The sequence below is a fragment of the Thermobia domestica genome, chromosome 17, assembly GCF_964235325.1.
Source record: "Thermobia domestica chromosome 17, izTheDome1.hap1.1, whole genome shotgun sequence".
Taxonomy (NCBI): Eukaryota; Metazoa; Arthropoda; class Insecta; order Zygentoma; family Lepismatidae; genus Thermobia; species Thermobia domestica.
In genome coordinates this window covers 57866800-57885069 of record NC_137470.1, presented here as the reverse complement: position 1 = coordinate 57885069, position 18270 = coordinate 57866800, and the positions used below count along the sequence as shown (strand labels likewise).

The 18270-nt window shown below is 35.3% G+C and overlaps 1 protein-coding gene across 1 annotated transcript; it reads left to right on the top strand.

The window, feature by feature from the left end:
* Nucleotides 1–4367: 4367 nt before the first annotated feature.
* On the top strand, nt 4368–14120 carry LOC145674030 (uncharacterized). The gene is made up of 4 exons (XM_081743855.1): nt 4368–4548; nt 8950–9128; nt 11007–11166; nt 12224–14120. The coding sequence occupies exons 1-4, from the start codon at nt 4368–4370 to the stop codon at nt 12232–12234; spliced, it is 531 nt and encodes a 176-aa protein (XP_081599981.1). The 3' UTR covers nt 12235–14120.
* The last annotated feature ends 4150 nt before the right edge of the window (nt 14121–18270 follow it).

Sequence of the window (18270 nt, the reverse complement as noted above, 5' to 3'; positions counted from 1 at the left end):
ATTGCAATAATAATAAAGATTAGAATGAAATTGTTCCTATAGTATTGTCGGAATTGAAAGCAAAAGGAATAAGTCGATTTTATTATCTTTTCAGAAATTTTGATATGTAATTAATAATAATAATAAAGAAAAAACAGGACAAGAAGGAAAATTTCTGCACACCGGGACAAATTTTAAGAAACCGGGGCGTATGGTAGCCTTACATACTTATTTGCATGCGAAGTGTCAGTACGGAGCCACTACGTAGCAGAGTTGAAACAAAACCTCGTAAATAGGTTGCCAACTCAGGAAAACAAAATTACCGGCACACCCTCAAAATTCTCTGTACAAATGAGAAACTGAAGACTGTATTGATCGTTATTATATTTACCAGCAATTGCCACTTGTTTAAAATTATCGAAACAGATGAATAATACTGGATATTAATCTTTATGTAACAATAGTTGATTCATAAAATGAAATTTATTCTATAAACTTCACTTCAAACAAAGGAAATTGCTTTAAAAAGTCATTTTCTACTCTCAATAAATGAATAAAATTCTTTTACAATAAAATATAAGTGTTATCAAATTTGTTATGTTAAATAAATAAAAAAAACTGCCATATGTTAAAAAAATATCGATAATGTATAATACAACGGAAATTTGTGTTTGTAAAGGCACTGTTGAAAAATTTCGATGTTCAATGTTATATTCTGGATTGCAGATTCCAAAATACCGGTCAGAAGGGGTCTAATAAGAATTTTGTACCGGTCACCGGCCTTAATCAAAATTACAGCAAATACCGGCCAGTTAGCAACTCTACTCGTAAATCAGAATTCTGAATGCACCAAAATACTTCACCATGCATTCTATAGTTTCTGCAAAATGAGTTTAATGAAGATGATCATATAAAACAAAATACTGTGTTATAATTTTCCCTTTAACAGTCTACTTTGTGGATTTGTTATATCTTCCACTTATCAATTTCCTGTACGAGATGAGAATAACGGTTTCTGCGCAAGATAGAAAGAAAAAAATACATTTTTCTCATAAGGATTCAGTTCACGTAAGAAATAATGAATAAGTTTAATAATAAGAGCCGAGGAGTGAAAAACTAACTCAGCAATAATGATTGTAAGTATAAATATAAATATAAATAAAACAAAAAGAAAAAAACATTTAATTCCATCATCGTTAGGATAAGATCAATATAGTGAATCACACGATAGTGTGAACAAACCAAACCACACAATAGTGTGAACAAAGTCCTGTTAGAAAAATACTCCATAAATGTGACACATTTTTTAATGCTTCTACCATTTATACAAACCCTCACATTGTTTTCGTTCTGGCGGCGCCCCAAATAGAGTACAAACGAAAATTTCGCCTGCACATTTCTGTGCAAATGATGTACAAGCGATTGATATAATTTGTGATTGAATTGGATATGGTGGGGGCTACCATTTAGACAGCCCCACTTTGTTTTCGTTCTGGCGGCGCCATTAATTGTGTACAAACGAAAATTACGCATGCATATTTCTGTACAAACGATGTACAAACGATTACGAAAATTTGTGATTCAATTGGACATGTTGGTGGGAAACTACCAGTTAGAGAGCCCCCAGTTTGTTTTCGTTCTGGCGGCGCCCCTAATTGTGTACAAACGAAAATTTTGCCTGAACATTTCTGTAAAAACGACGTACAAACGATTGCGACAATTTGTGATTGAATTGGACATGGTCGGGGGCTACCACTTAGACAGCCCCACTTAGTTTTCGTTCTGGCGGCGCCCCTAATTGTGTACAAACAAACATTTCGCCTGCTCGTTTCTGTACAAACGAAGTACAAACGATTCCGACAATTTGTGATTCAATTGGACATGGTGGGGAGGTATTACTTAGAAAGCACCCCACTTAGTTTTCGTTCTGGCGGCGCCCCTAATTGTGAACAAACAAACATTTCGCCTGCCCGTTTCTGTACAAACGAAGTACAAACGATTGCGATAATTTGCGATTGAATTGGACATGGTGGGGGGGCTACCACTTAGACAGCCCCCTTTTTTCTGTTCTGTCGGCGCCCATAATTGTGTACAAACGAAACTTTTGCCTGCACATTTCTGTACACACGAAGTAGAAACGATTGCGATAATTTGTGATAGAATAGAACATGTTGGTGGGGGGCTACCAGTTAGACAGTCCCCCACTTTGTTTTATTTCTAGCGGCGCCCCTAATTGTGTACGAACATACATTTTGCCTGCACATTTCTGTACAAACGAAGTACAAACGATTGTGACAATTTGTGATTCAATTGGACATGATTGGGGGGGGGGGGGCTACCACTTAGACAGCCCCCACTTTGTTTTCGTTCTGGCAGTGCCCCTAAGTTTGTTCAAACAAACATTTCGCCTGCACATTTCTGTACAAACGATGCACAAACGAATGCGACAACTTGTGATTGAATTGGACATGGTGGGGGGCTACCACTTAGACAGCCCCCATTTTTTTCTGTTCTGGCGGCGCCCTTAATTATGTACAAACGAAAATTTCGCGTGCACATTTCTGTACAAACGAAGTACAAACGATTGCGACAATTTGTGATTGAATAGGACATGGTCGGGGGCTACCACTTAGACAGCCCCCAATTTTTTTCGTTCTGGCGGCGCCCCTAATTGCGTGCGAACATACATTTCGCCTGCACATTTCTGTACAAATGAAGTACAAACAATTGCGACAATTTGTGATTCAATTAGACATGGTGGGGGGGGCTACCACTTAGCCCCCATTTTTTTCTGTTCTGGCGGCGCCCCTAATTTTGTACAAACAAAAATTTCGCCTGCACCTTTCTGTACAAACGAAGTACAAACGATTGCTATAATTTGTGATTGAATAGGACATGGTGGGGGGGGGGCTACCAGCTAGACAGCCCCCAATTTGTTTTCGTTCTGGCGTCGCCCCTAATAGTGTACAAACGAAAATTTGGCCTGCACATTTCTGTACAAACAATGTACAAACGATTGCGATACTTGGTGATTCAATTGGACATCGTGGGGGGAGCTACCACTCAGACAGCTCCCCACTTTGTTTTCGTTCTGGCGACGCCCCTAAGTTTGTTCAAACAAACATTTCGCCTGCACATTTCTGTACAAACGATGCACAAACGAATGCGACAACTTGTGATTGAATTGGTTTTGCGGGGGGGGCTACAACTTAGACAGCCCCCATTTTTTCTGTTCTGGCGGCGCCCTTAATTATGTACAAACGAAAATTTCGGGTGCACATTTCTGTACAAACGAAGTACAAACGATTGCGATAATTAGTGATTGAATAGAACATGTTGGTGGGGGGGGGTACCAGTTAAACAGCCCCAATTTGTTTTCGTTCTGGCGGCTCCCCTAATAGTGTACAAACGAAAATTTGGCCTGTACATTTCTGTACAAACAATGTACAAACGATTGCGGCAATTTGTGATTTAATTGGACATGGTAGGGGCTACCATTTAGGGGAACTCCCTCGAGAGGAATCACTCTACTTATTTATTGCAAAAAGCAGAATTTAAAAATTCGCATTCGTCCAAAGTTATCGTGTGAAGTAACAGCCGTTTGTATGTACGTACTAATATTGATAAGTTCCAATACGCGATCCCAATTAATAGTTCATATACCCGCGCCACACACACACACACTAGCATTTGTACACACGAAAGTATACCTGGTAGTATCCACACGCTTACGCCGGAAACTAGAAACAAACAAACAAACACACACACACACACACACACACACACACACACAGGGACAGAGAGAGAGAAAGAGAATTTCTTGTTGTACCTTTATACTGAATGCACCATTACTCACAAAATCAGTTAAAAAAGAAAAAAGAAAAAAGTTGTAAATGAAACTTTCAAAGATTGGTACCACTGCTGCGTGTCACACATACGATTGTTCCATAATGATTGATTCGTAATATGATGTATATGGGTTTCTTAATGGTAGTATAACAAAATGCCTTCAAATTGACCACTAAATAAAAAGTGAAATTTATTTCTCAAATTTTGTAAAATCGAAGTCGGTGGGCATTATGGGAACAGTCTACAATAACAATATATGCAAATAAATATTAATATACTTCACGTTTTCCAGTGGGTGCAAGAAAGCTTCGAATAGTATTTGTTGCCAGAAGCATTAGCTGATGTAAATATATATATATATACATGCGAGAATACCCCATGAAGAATGGAGGGTTTGTTTGTAGAAAACGTATGCTATACTAAAAGTGGAACATCACATAGAAGAGTATAAATATGATAAATTATTCTGTAATTGTCTGAAATGTTTTTTATACATAATTTAATTTATTAAGGTTATAATTCTAAATCTTACAGTAACAATGTCTTTTTTAGGAAGTGTATTATATTCCACCAAAGTCACAAGGTCCAAATCAGAAGATTTGAAAGGAATACTCTTTGACAAATACAGAAATACACGCAAGTCGTTAACAAAGTTTGGCATTGTTGCAGAGTCAGGTCCTTCAACAGAAAAGCCTGACACTGGAACTTCTACGCTAGATGGTAATGTTTAAAATGTAATCTAGTAAATGATTTATTCATCTCTGATCATACGTTTAAAAATGAAAGAAAACCTTTGAGTTTTATGTCCCAAAGTTATGCCAGGTAGACCAAAGAAGATGGTGATGATGATAAGAAATGAATGAAGTGGGAAGGAACGGGAGAACCCCGAAAAATCCACGCAGACGGTGTCACTTAGCGCGATTTGGGATCAAACAAGGTATCTCACACGTCAGAGGTGAACGCTCTACCACTGAACTACCGAGGCCCCGATCATACTTTAAAAAGTGCCAATGATTTACCTATTTTGTGCCAGGGTTTGCAAGAACCATGTTTTAAAAAAATGGTTTAGTTTCGTTTAATTCTTTTTTCTCTGCTAATTGAACGTATGGAACACACATTAATATAAGTCGATACTAACCTGAAAATATTCCTGTAAGATTAAAACGTGGTTCTTCAATGTTCACATGTATTTCTGGCAAAAATATCGAGTGCCTTTCATCAGGATGGCTCAAAACTTAAAGTGTATATGCGTTCAAGCTCAGTTCAAGCTGAATATTTCAATAGTATAAGGTAATAATGGGACTGTGTAGATATTGTTACTGTTTACAACATAAAACTACAGTCGAGAAATTTTTCACCTGCTCTTCAGTTAAGCAACAAACTTATCTATTAAGGATTAAAATAGTGCACTATATTAATCAATACTAAGATTCTGTGTGTTTCTATTTACAAGACTGAACAAGTCCAAATTTTGTATGCTTAATCTTCAAATCCTTCATTACAAGAGTTACTCTGTTCATAAGAAATGATAAGTAGCAATTATTACTAAATATTTTGCGACTTTCTTCGTCGTAGATAGTCATTATACTTATTGTTGCATCACCGTACATAGAGTCGGTATGCACTGAAGGCAACCTAATACAGTAAGAAAATCGTTGCCCAACAGATTGGGGATGTTGTCTCCACCACCAGCTTTTATGAAAAGCTGGAAACATGAATAATTAAATTGTGTGAATGCAAAAGATACTAAATTCGAGATGTAGCTTTAACAGGGTTAATATTGTAGTAATAAATGAAATACACAAAATACATATTTCAAAAGATGCGGCAGAGTTTGGGTAGGTAAACTAGAATGTTAGGTCTGTAGTATTGCAATGGTTTGAAATGTGAAGTTCTTTCAATATGTCAGCTAATTACAATACCATCAAGTATCGAAGTAGCTCCATGACGTGTCGTTTAACGATGTTTTCTCCGTCAAAATCTTACTCCCACTTCCTCGACAAACTCGGTCTCCGTGGTTTTATTCAAAGGCAGGTTTTACAAAACCCAACCCCTTTTCTTCTTCTGTCCATAAAAGGTAACAAAACTTTAAATGTTCGGGAACACCCACAATCACGTTGTCTTGACGTAAAATAGAAAGTTCTAGAAGGTTTAGGACAAAAACCTCCAAAGTTCAGTACCACAAACATTACCCTCAATCAACCTCACAAGAGGTGACATCGTCCAACGTGAACTCACCAATATAGCTGATAACGTAGAAAATAAGTATTTCCACAATAAATAATGTTTATGTTGGCGGATATAAATCACTTCACTCAGTAAAAAGAGCATTACCTGGCATGTTAGTCAATTTCAGAATATTGACTCAACAAAGTGACAAAACAAAATATAGCTGACATATGACTCGAAGTGAAATGTGAAAAGTAGCAAGTAAGGGAAAAAAAGGCAGGACAAGGAATAAGGTGTAGACATGTGCAGGGTAAAGGACTTCTGCCATTGCATCTAGTTTAATGAACCAGAAAAGTATTACAAATTGCTTCAAAGAAGCTTGAGGCTACATTTCAAATATTCTTGAAGAAAGAGAAAAAAAAAATAAATGTAAGTGACTTCCACCAGAATCGAACGACGGACTTCCGGGACCATATCTCTCATCATGTAACATGGCCGCCCCCAAAATAATGTTTTTAGTCCATGAATCGAGAAAATCGCAGAGTCTGGACGAAAAACATGGAATCTGAAAAAAACTAAACGAATTTTTAAATAACTAATATCAAAAATGAACGCAAGTAGAAAATTAGCGTAATACCAAAAATAACCTGTAAATGGCATCTAAGTACAGGTAATCACGATAAGTGTACAGACCCAGAAATAATGGCGCTGGTATCTTGTAGAAGGAATCGGTCGTTCGATAACGTAATCTTCCGACTCGAAAGGAACTGGTTAGTATGAATCAGTAACGAATCGAAGAATCGCAGAGTCAAGCGTGATGATTCACAACTCCCTGGCAGTAAACTTGGCATCAGCATGACGGAAGAAAAGAAGAAAAATATAATGAGTAGAAATATGTGTTACAAATTTATTATAAATGATTAAGATATGGTAAGTAAAAAAAACAGTAGAATATATATATATATATATATATATATATATATATATATATATATAAAATTTTTTTTATAGAAATGATATCAAAAACATAAGTTTTAATTGAAACATAAAAAAAATAGTTTAAGTGCAAGGAGATGAGAAAGCACACTTTGATAAACAGTAAACACGCTATATTATAAGTTGTAATTTAAAATATATTTGTATTTGAATGCATTAACAAAAAGAATAAAGGGAAATAAAATTAAAATCAGCAAAGTAAAACTGAAAACAACAGGGAAAAGGTAAATCTTAAAGTGCAAATGGTCCTAGCACTAAACAGTAGGGAGGGAGTGATGTTATATTATGCAAGGAAGTAAATAGTGCAAAGAGAATGTAAAATATATTAAGCATTATTTAAAAAAAAAAAAACTCTAATTCGAAGAAAATCACTCTAATTTGGTGTACGAGCTAACTAGCTAACCAAAGAAGATAGAAGATGGGGGAGGGGAATAAAAAAAACTGTGAAAGGGTTTCAACTCTCAATCCTCGGAAAAGAAAAACTTGAGGTGTTTTAAGTCTCAAGTGACCGAAGAATACAGGTTTATAGCGACCTGGGCTCGCTTGTGAGGGTGGAGAGAGTAGAACGAAAGACCATCACCACTGCTATATCTAACTAAACACGGACTAATTCGAAGAACTGTAGCAATATGAGATAATAACTGTAGTTTATAAGCTTGTAGTCCAGGAAATACCAGCGTAAAATAATCAGCAAACTGTCCGTAAAATAAAAAAAAATACATCAATTTTTCTACAATATGCTGGCAACAAATTCAAATTCTGCATCCATAATATCACTGTTAACAGAGGGTAGCGTAATGTTCATCAAATTCCACAAAATCAAAGAAGATATATCGTAGTAGTTCAAACACGATGTCCAGTATATCATTATCCAAGTAGTAAAATTTATCTCGAGGATGGCGAAATCCAAATAGAAAGATGATGTTGTATAACACAAATTTTATATTCACATATAAACAGTGCGTAAATAAATTAGTTATTATGTTCTCCCAAAAAATATACACTAAAACCACCAAAAACAAAAATATTTATATATTTCCGTAGATTCACTCAATTTGTAATCGTCCTGTAGAATCACTAATCGTTCACTTATTGTCTGTAGCAAATATCAGTCTTAACACAGTTGTAAACATTGTCCATGTAAATAACACAACTGACTAACTTCTTCGTCGCAAAATAATATATTCACCATAATAAGTTTATGTTTGCGGATATAAATCACTTCACTCAGTAAAAAGAGCATTACCTGGCATGTTAGTCAATTTCAGAATATTGACTCAACAAAGTGACAAAACAAAATATAGCTGACATATGACTCGAAGTGAAATGTGAAAAGTAGCAAGTAAGGGAAAAAAAGGCAGGACAAGGAATAAGGTGTAGACATGTGCAGGGTAAAGGACTTCTGCCATTGCATCTAGTTTAATGAACCAGAAAAGTATTACAAATTGCTTCAAAGAAGCTTGAGGCTACATTTCAAATATTCTTGAAGAAAGAGAAAAAAAAAATAAATGTAAGTGACATCCACCAGAATCGAACGACGGACTTCCGGGACCATATCTCTCATCATGTAACATTATATAGTACCACTATTACGTTATACCATTGAAGTACTAAGCTAGAACATGTAATTTACATAAGTTCTACATATTTGAAGAATTAAACCATTCTGATGAAAGGCATTCGATATTTGTGCCGGAAATATAGATTAACATTTGAAGGCAATTTTCAAGTTCAGCTTCACAGGAACAGTTCCAGAACAGTTTTTTTTTTCTTTTTTGTAAATATATTTCTTTCTTTCTTTTCTTTATTATATATTACATATGGATATAAATACTTGTACAGAGGACTTATGAAAATATAGAATCATTTTAACTGATATTTGAAAAATATAGGAATTTATTACTATGTTTTTAATGTAATACAGATCTGTTTGGTAAGTTTATACTTCTCTTTCAGAATGTGGCATAGATATTGAAAACAGCTTAGCGTGGTTAAAGCATAGTGTCGAACCCTGGCAGGAAGTACTTGATCTTTGGAAGAAAACGTTGAAAGTTCGATGCAAGCAAGAGGGCAAAACTGTTCATGAAATAATTTCAACTTGGCTAGCATTGAAGCAGCCTTTGGGCTATACATTGGTAAGTTTCATTTAATTAACCTTCATTCTGTTTTACTACTAAGTACTGTGTTGTTACTGAATAGGCCATAATTTACAAGCATTAAATTATTCTTTGGAGCTGAGAACATTCATATAAAATCTTTTACTTACGTCCAGAAGTTGATTTTTTCATAACGTACATTTTAGAACAGAAGTTTCCTTTAAAATTGTGTCGCGTTTGTACAGAAAATAGTAAAAACCTTCAGGATAATATCATACTAAATATTGAAATGACATATACTAGTTTAGGTATTTGTATGTCTGAGCTAATAGACCTTAGTTGTCATAAAACCATAATAAAAATATATATAAATGATGGACAAATAAATTACTTCCTTGACCTCTTATGTAATATCTGTTCATGAATGTTGAGATATGTTGAAGCAGGTCTGAACTGCCTGTGGGTTGGTGGTTATCGGTTCGATGCCCGGTAGGTGTATAATTGTATAAAAGTAATTCAGATTCAACTACAAATTATAGATTCCCTCCTGTGTAGCTCCAGTGATGAAAGAGGATAGAGACAATCAATGAATCTTAAAAGTTTTTGCAGTTTCCTTTTCAAAAAGTGAATATTTTGCATTGTATTCAGATTGCATGTTTAAAGAACTAAAACATGTCTTTTTAGCTGGAAATAATTGTTCTTGCTGGTTCTTTGTAACATATTCATCCCCACGCATGGAACACAAAGTGGGAAAGTATTAAGTTCAGTTTATTAGCAACTCGATCTTGCTTTGAACAACTAGATGAAATGCTCAATTGCAAGTCTGAAAACAAATGCTCTAAACCTAAAATTATTGTTTCCATTTTTAAGACGCATATGATTAAGTGGCCATACATTACGAACACTTGCATTGAGTTTATCTTGCAATGTAAAGAAAGGTAGTCATATTCAGTAAGATAAAAATTGAGAACTGAGTTCTTGCAACACGATGTCACTTGTTTATGAAAGCGAGATCTCAGAAGGACAGTACTTACATGACTGATACACAATCTTTCTTGTGATTGCGTATCAACCAAGCATATACGTACAGCAATAGAAACTTTGACGGTGATTTTTTAAAATGCATAAAGTACTTTTCGATTCAATAAGCCTTTTTCTCCGTAGATGGCAAATAGTGGTTTTATTGTCTGATAAACGCTAACAATATTGTAGAATTTTTTTCACTTTGCCCTTTGACAAATCAATATGAAACCCTAGTGGCCTTATTTCACGATGTAGAACCTTGGCTTTACGCTCGGAAGCTTCCGGGCTCAAATCCGGTCATCGTGAGTGAAATTGCCCTGGGTTTTTCCTCAGTCATTCCAGCAAATGCCGGGATGGTACCTGTAATATTAAGTCCAGATCAATACTTTCCCCATCCTTGCCTAATCTATCCGAGTAAATAGACCTTTATTTATATTAAGCAATATAACCAAAAACCATCATAACACGACGAAAGCCCGTGATGCCACAACCTCAATATGGGTCTAACTGGCTGTTATCGTCAATGTAACATCTTCTTGCACTACGTATGTGGCTTTTGTGGTCTACTTATTTAAGCTAGCAGTAAGTCAATTTCCTCAAGATGTTGGACAACACCAGGGGAAAGCAGGTTGAATTTGAACCCAAGTCCAAGTCCGTAAAAGTACACGCTGTAACCAGTAGTTTGTATTGAAATTGTTATAGTTAAGAAATTTCATTTATGCACTTAAAGGAAGTTGTGATTCTTATAACAAATAGATAAAATACTGACTGAAAAGTAAAATAACAAATGGTAAGGAACACATGTTCGTGGAAGTCATCACTGAGTTTATGTAACAATTAATGATATAATGTTATCAGTGTAAATGTTTTAATACAATGGAATTCCATTTCCAGATTGATCAAGATAACAAAGACTTATATCCTGATCATACATCCTTGTTCGTGAAATGGGATTCTGTCAGTAAAAAAATGGAAAAACTAAGGAAGAAACGGCTACATGACGCTTCAGCAGTCGAACTTTTAAGTCTGTTAGACACAGAAAATGTTACAGAAGGTAATATTATTTTTATGTTTTTTATTCTTCCTTTATTTCTGTTTCATTAACTTGAAATTGTAATTACTTGTACGAATGAAGTAGATTTTTCTATCTGAATCCAGTTTTATTGCAACAAGTATGTTGTAATGATCATATTAATAGTTATACATTGGTTGTATACATAGGATTGTAGCGTAAACTAAAGTCACTTGTGCCTTTCAAAGTAGTATAAAACTGTTCCCGCCAATAATTCTCCCCCCGCCCACACACACACACTCTTCAAAGACATACGTTGGAAAGAAAATTAAGGTTACGCCAATAACCCTGTTTTCGGAGTGTGAAGCTGAGCTACGACATTTCATTACGTATGAACAAATACGAACTCGATACATTTATTTAATAATAACCAAAATAGTGGCCTCAGTGGCTCAGTGATAGACCGTTCACCTCTGGTGCATGAGGTCCCGGGTTCTAACCTTGCTCCCACCAAGTGAACTTTGTGGTGAACAAACACCGTGTGCGTGGGTTTCCTCAGGGTTCTCCAGTTACCTCCCACTTTCTTCATTACACAATTTCATTCATTTCTCATCACAGTCTCCTTAAGCCTAGCCGGCATAACCGTGGGGCATAAAACTCAAAACTTTCATTTCATTTTAATAACCAAAATCACTTACTGAGGATAAATGTGATCTGTTCTATATTCTCTGTTGGTAAATGCTAGTGAGGAAGTTCTTATGTCTATTTGAGGACAAGTTGTCGAGTTTTCGTAATTTAGTAGCTTCTGTCTTGTTGAATGTATCGTTTTTGCAGTCAGATATAAATAGCTTTTAAAAACCTTTGCAGCTTTTAAAGCATTTAATAGCTTTTAAAACATTTGCAGTATTAGTATTACTTACCAATTTTTTAGCTTCAAAATAGCATATATTTATAGGCACAAAATGCATATGTCATTGTAAATGTGCAATAAATAATGCTTTCAGACTATTGAGAAAGAAGAAGTGTCTTTGTTCTTATATGTAAGGAAAATTATTTAAGTATGTAACATGATCAGTTAACCTCTCTCTGATTCCAACAGGTAATGGGTGATGATCAACCTTTCATGGAAACGAGAGACCTGCAACATTCGTTGAATGTTTGTTGTTGGCAATTACGGAATAAGGAGCTGCTTTACATACAGCTACGTTAAATAACTTTCATCTGCAATATAGATTTTTGTGTTTCCTCCGAAAATGAACTCTAAGTGATTTGGCCCCTTGAAATTCGCGAAAACAACCTTCATCAATACATCTAAAGACTCCATTGAAGGATATTCTGTGTTTGAGCTTTAAATAAAGGATAAGTGTTGCTACTAGCATAAAATTTGATTTGCAAATTGAACAAACAGGCATTGTTACAAACAATTCCATATAATTCATTCAATTACGTATAACGCATGGTACTGAAATAACATTTGTTTAGAGAAACGTGATTCAAGCAAGCATAAAACATCAGTAGTTGTATCTTCGACCACTATTGTTTACAGATATTTCATATCAGTTAAAAAAACAAAAACAACAAAAAAAAAAAAAACAATCATATCCAACAATAGTGTATCGTCTGTTTATCGTGAGGAGTACTTATGTCATATACAACTTTTTGCAGAAGAAGCCAAAGATGTTCCCCTTCCTTAGGGAATTCTGCGTTAAACACAAAAAAGTTTTAAAACATATGTCCACACCCTTGAGCACGTGGTCTAGCTCAGTTAAGAATAGTTTATAATTTATTTGAAAGATCTTCAATGCTGTTTGCTGGGAGTAAAATTATAACTTTTCTCACAGTTTTCTACCTTTTTTGTTATAAAGATTTATATTTGGCCTAAAAATGTTATTTTATTTTCATTAACCAGTTGATACATGTTAATATCATTGTTTAATTTTGAATAGATTTATATTTGGCCTAAAAATGTTACTTTATCTTCAGTAAACAGTTAGTTTCGTTATGTAATTTTGAAAAGATTTATATTTGGCCTAAAATGCTATTTTATTTTCAGTCAGCAGTTGATAAATGTTAGTATCATTGTTTAATTTTGAATTTAATATTTTTGTTTAATTTTGAAGTCTGTATGGCTCAATTGCTATACTCAGTTATAATAAAATTCTTGTGTAGAAAAGTATTGTAAGTACATGCTTTATATCCTAAATTCGTTCTATTTTTTTCCAAAAGTTGATTTATAACTTTGTTCATATATGTGTGTACATGTATTAGAACTTCATGAAAATGTACATGTATTCATGTACATGCATGCTATTCTAGGAATAAACCGAGAAGCCTCGAATATGTGTTCAGGACCTCAGTATAAGAAAACCAAGTTTATTTGCAACTTTGGTCGGAAGCGCCTAATTATGCAGTTGACACCAATTTAAGATAATTTAAGACATACAAGAGTGAAAAAATGCGTCTGAGCCGTGACTCGAACCCGGGATCTTCATCTTACCATGCAGATGTGCTACCCAGTCCGCTCTCAGTAACAACAATACATTCTTTCACTCTTTATAACGATGCTGTTCCACAAGGTGGAAGAATGTATGGCTGTTCTGGGAGCTAACTGAATGGTGCAGTGGTAGCGCATCTGCATGGTGAGCGGGAGGTTCCAGGTTGGAATTCCGGTTCAGTTATATGTTTTTCAGTCTTTGTATATCTTTGATTTCGTGCCTACAAAGAGTCTGGTGTGACAAAATTGGTTGTTTTTTTTCAATTTATCAATATATTAATGTAATTATTTAAATTGATCGTAGGATACTACATTGAATAAAACAATCGAGGAACTTTGCATACGGTTGAGTACCTCGATACGAGAGGGTTGTTTTAATTTGATCCGAAACGTTTGATTACGGAAAAGTAAGAATGTTCTACTTACCTTCAATTGGCCTCATTTCTGTAATTAGGCTTTTCCAACCGAAGTCGCAAATAAACTCTTTACTTATAGTGAGGTTCTGAACACGTGTGGGACGTTTCTCGGTTGTTTTATTCATTGTAGCCGCTCCTGCGAACATTTCTACTGATTTAAATTGGCCCCAGTTACGTAAATATGTATTTCCAACCAAAGTCGTAGATAAACTTTTTTCTTGCATTAACATTTTAAATACATATGCGAAGTTTTTCAGCAACTAGTTTCTAATTTATTTGAAAAATCTTCAATGTTGTTTACTGGGAGTAAAATTACAGCATAAGTTTGCTTTAAGTTCTTTACGGTTTTTCTTGAAGTTTTGCATTTGATCTAAAAATCTTACTTTCAGTACTTTAACAGATGTTAATATCATTGTTTAATTTTGAAGCCATTGACTCAATTGCTGTTTTTTTACTATTATTATTTACAGTAAAATGATTTTGTAGAAAAATGTTGTGTGTAAATTCTTTATATATTAAATAGTTTTATTTTCCTCAAAAAGTTGATTTGAAACTTTGTGTACATATACATAGAATTTTAAATTTACATGTATTCGTGTACATATTTCGTATGTTGCTTCAAAATGTATATGTAAATCTTATTTGTGAAGAAGTTCTTAATAACTAGAAGCAATAACTTCTAACTTTATATGTGGGTTACCGCAAAAGTCATGGCAACTTTTTTTTTTTCCTTTCTTACGAAAATGGTCACGCATCAAAAACTTCTGAAATATCCAAATGGAAGGTTAGCATATACGTAAACGTTACATGTAAGAAATTGTGTAAACATACACATCTCCATCAGAATATAGCACGAGAGAAAAAAAAGTAAAAATAATTGTTCGTATTATGGGATGTGTATTTATATCCAATTTATACGTAATATTTACATATGTATTAACTTTCCATTTGCATGTTTAAGAATTTCTTGCTTTGTTTCCATTTTCGTTAGAAAAAAATTCCCATGAATTTTGTGATAACCCTCGTATTGTTTTCAGTTTAGTACCTATAGCAACAGTATTTGGTAATTGCTACCAAATGGTTTGGTCAAATTCACTAAATACGGGTTTAGTATTTGCAACCAAATTATTTGGTTCCATGAACCAAATTTCGTTCATTTTAACCAAATTTTTGGTATTCCCAACCAAATTCTACTTGTTTGGTCATTATTTGGTCAAAATTACCAAATGCATATTTGGTACTGGTAACCAAATAATAGGTTCCTGCAATCAAACAAATCGTGACCAAATGATTTAGTGCTGGTGACCAAGCGTTTGGTTGGCGCTATATTGACCAAACGATTTGGTAACCAGCACCTATTTTTTGGTCAATTTGACCAAACCTTTTTTCAGTGTAGGGTTTTATCCCAGGTGTGTTATACCCACTGATGATTGAACCCGGAACACACGCATGGAAAGCATTAGCACTAACAAATTAGCTACGAAGAAGTACATCATGCCATAATCTGTCAAGAATAAAGGCAAAAAGTAAGAACCGGAAACGACAGACTGTACGATAATAATACTTTCACAATTTTAATTTCATACTATTTATTTCGGGACGAGGCCGAGACTTGTCCTTCGAGACCGAGATCGAGACAAGCATCTGTTGACCGAGACAAGACCGAGACCGAGACGGCGATTTTTTACTCGAGACGAGATCGAGACCGAGGCCGCTACTTACCAACCGAGACTTACCAATTCTCGTCTCGTCTCGTCTCGATACCATCCCTACTCAGGTGGGCATATGGAAAACTCTTCAAGGCGAAAGTTGGGTAGGCATTTGTGAGGATAAACACTTTAGTGGTAGAGCGTTTACCTCTGGTGCTTGGGGTCCCGGGTTCGATCCCAGCCCCCACCAAGTGAACTTTGTGGTGCACAAACACCGTGTGCGTGCGTTTTCTCGGGGTTCCCCCGTTTCCTCCCAGTTTCTTGATTCCATCATTTCATTCATTACGCATCATCACCGTCTCCTTTAGCCTAACCGGCATAAGCGTGGGACGTAAAACTCAAAGATACCATACCGCTGCTTGGTTCCGTCTGATTGCAGATCTATTGTCAGTGTCAGTTTATTTTTATTTTTGATTTATTTATTTATTTATATTTTTTGCCTCGGAAGCTTGACTTAACGTCTCAAAAACTTGTACAGTACCGCTGTTAATCTCCCACTTTTTTCTTAACAGATAAGAGACTCTTCAACATCAGGCTTTTCATTACTTTATAGGCTGCGAACAACTTCCATGTTGGAATCTGAATAATGTCGTAAATTCAGAACACAACAAAATCAGAAACTACCGTAATGACACCACCACTTATGAATGAAAGAACTGGAGACTAATGATATCATTGACTTTATTTTTCGTAAATTAAATCACCTCAAAAATACATTGTAACGGCAAGGATATATATCATTTTAATAACGAAAAATATATACTGATTATACCATTTTATACTGATAATCAGTGATTTAGAAAAGTATCTTCGGAGGGGGTTTTCTTATTAGTGTTTAGTTATTCTAAAACTTCCTAATGTTTATTTGAGGGTAGCATGAAGTTTATCAGTAAAAGCACAACTAATATTTCGTTTGTTTTAGAAATTCCGTAATTTTGGGGAACAGGCTTCAGTCCAAAAGACGCCCCCTATCGTAACTCCCTTCGTAAATCTGACACTGCTGGTAATTAGTAATAACAACGATTTAAAAACAATAAGAATGTAAGTCGGCCAGGCCTCACAATACGCGCACTATTTCTACATTCATAGATTGAACTAAGAAGAACTTCCGTTAGAATGGTCGAAATTGGTATTGAATCCCGGACTTCGCGATAAAAGCGGAATAGCTAACTTCTCGTTCATGTTTGTTGTGCAGTTGTGCTTGATTTAAATGTATTCCGTTTGTTCTCTTTTTTAAAGAGGGAATTTCGTAATGATATGTTGAATTTCTCTTGTTAAAAATTCAGAAACCTTCAGGAGACCGTAGTAAATATCGGTCCGTTGCGTTGGTTTTTTCCAGCTTGTTTAGCGTCCCTTCTCATCACTGATGCCTCTATAGAGAAGGTACCTATGACTTAAAGTTGAATTCGAACCGCTAATCGGTTTTGAATCTGAGGCATTGGGCTCTCAGTGCGGATTGAACCTGCAACCACGCGCGTCGGTGGCGAGCACTCTAGCCATGAGGCTATAAAGTCGCCCTTTTGAAGATGAGCTAAATCAGTGACATTTTCAAAATTTCTTTATAAAATTGTAGGAAATGTGCATTTCGAATCCTCTCCTGTCCAACTTTCAATTTTAAAGAATATTTATGGAGGAATAGAGTTCTATGCTTAATGCTACCTTTGCCTCCATTTTTATAGATGGTGAAGTGAACGGTGGTACCCCAAGATCACGAAATTGACAAGTTTACAATTCTGCCAAATTCCAAAACTACTCAGCCTTTGACATCAAAATTGTAGGGGAAACTGTTGTACCTAGACCATAACGTACTTAGGAGCATTTGTAATTTCTGGTAAGTGTTGCAGCCTGTCGTCGTTCTGCGATACGAGGTAGAGAGGAAGATACCAGATGTGACTGCAGTGCGTTTGTCTGTGCCATTGAACAAGACTTGAGGTCGTGAGAGGTGATACAATTTTAAGGTATGCTTTGTAAATATTTTCGTAATGACATTATTGTAATCTAGTATAAACCCTTGATGAATTACAAACAACAACGTGGTCATCGTTTTCAGAGTTACTCGTTAACAACAATACTCTACTATCTCTTTTCTGTAGTTGTAACTTATAACTTTGAAAATGAAATTGCTGGAACATGATCTCTTGTTGTAGCAAGGAACACAAGCACATGACAAACCTTCGAACATGTTCCTAGGTACTTCAGTACATTTATTTTTTTGTCATTTTATTGCAGATCACAATGCACGAAGTAAATTTGGTGTAAAGAGGGTGAAATGAAAACATGCTATTGAAGCTTATACAGCTGAACCTGCTACGAAGATCTCAATTACGGAAGCCTGTAAAATATACAACGTAAAGCTCACTACGCTTGCTAGGAGTTCGTCAAGTTCAGGAAATCTGGCGTGCAGACTTACAAATTTGCGCATACAGCTTGTGAAGTGTGCATACAGCATATACGGCCTTATGACGCTCTGTGGAGGTCCCATGTTCACCCTGTCCTTAAGCAAGTTCACAGAATAACTGAACTGCCA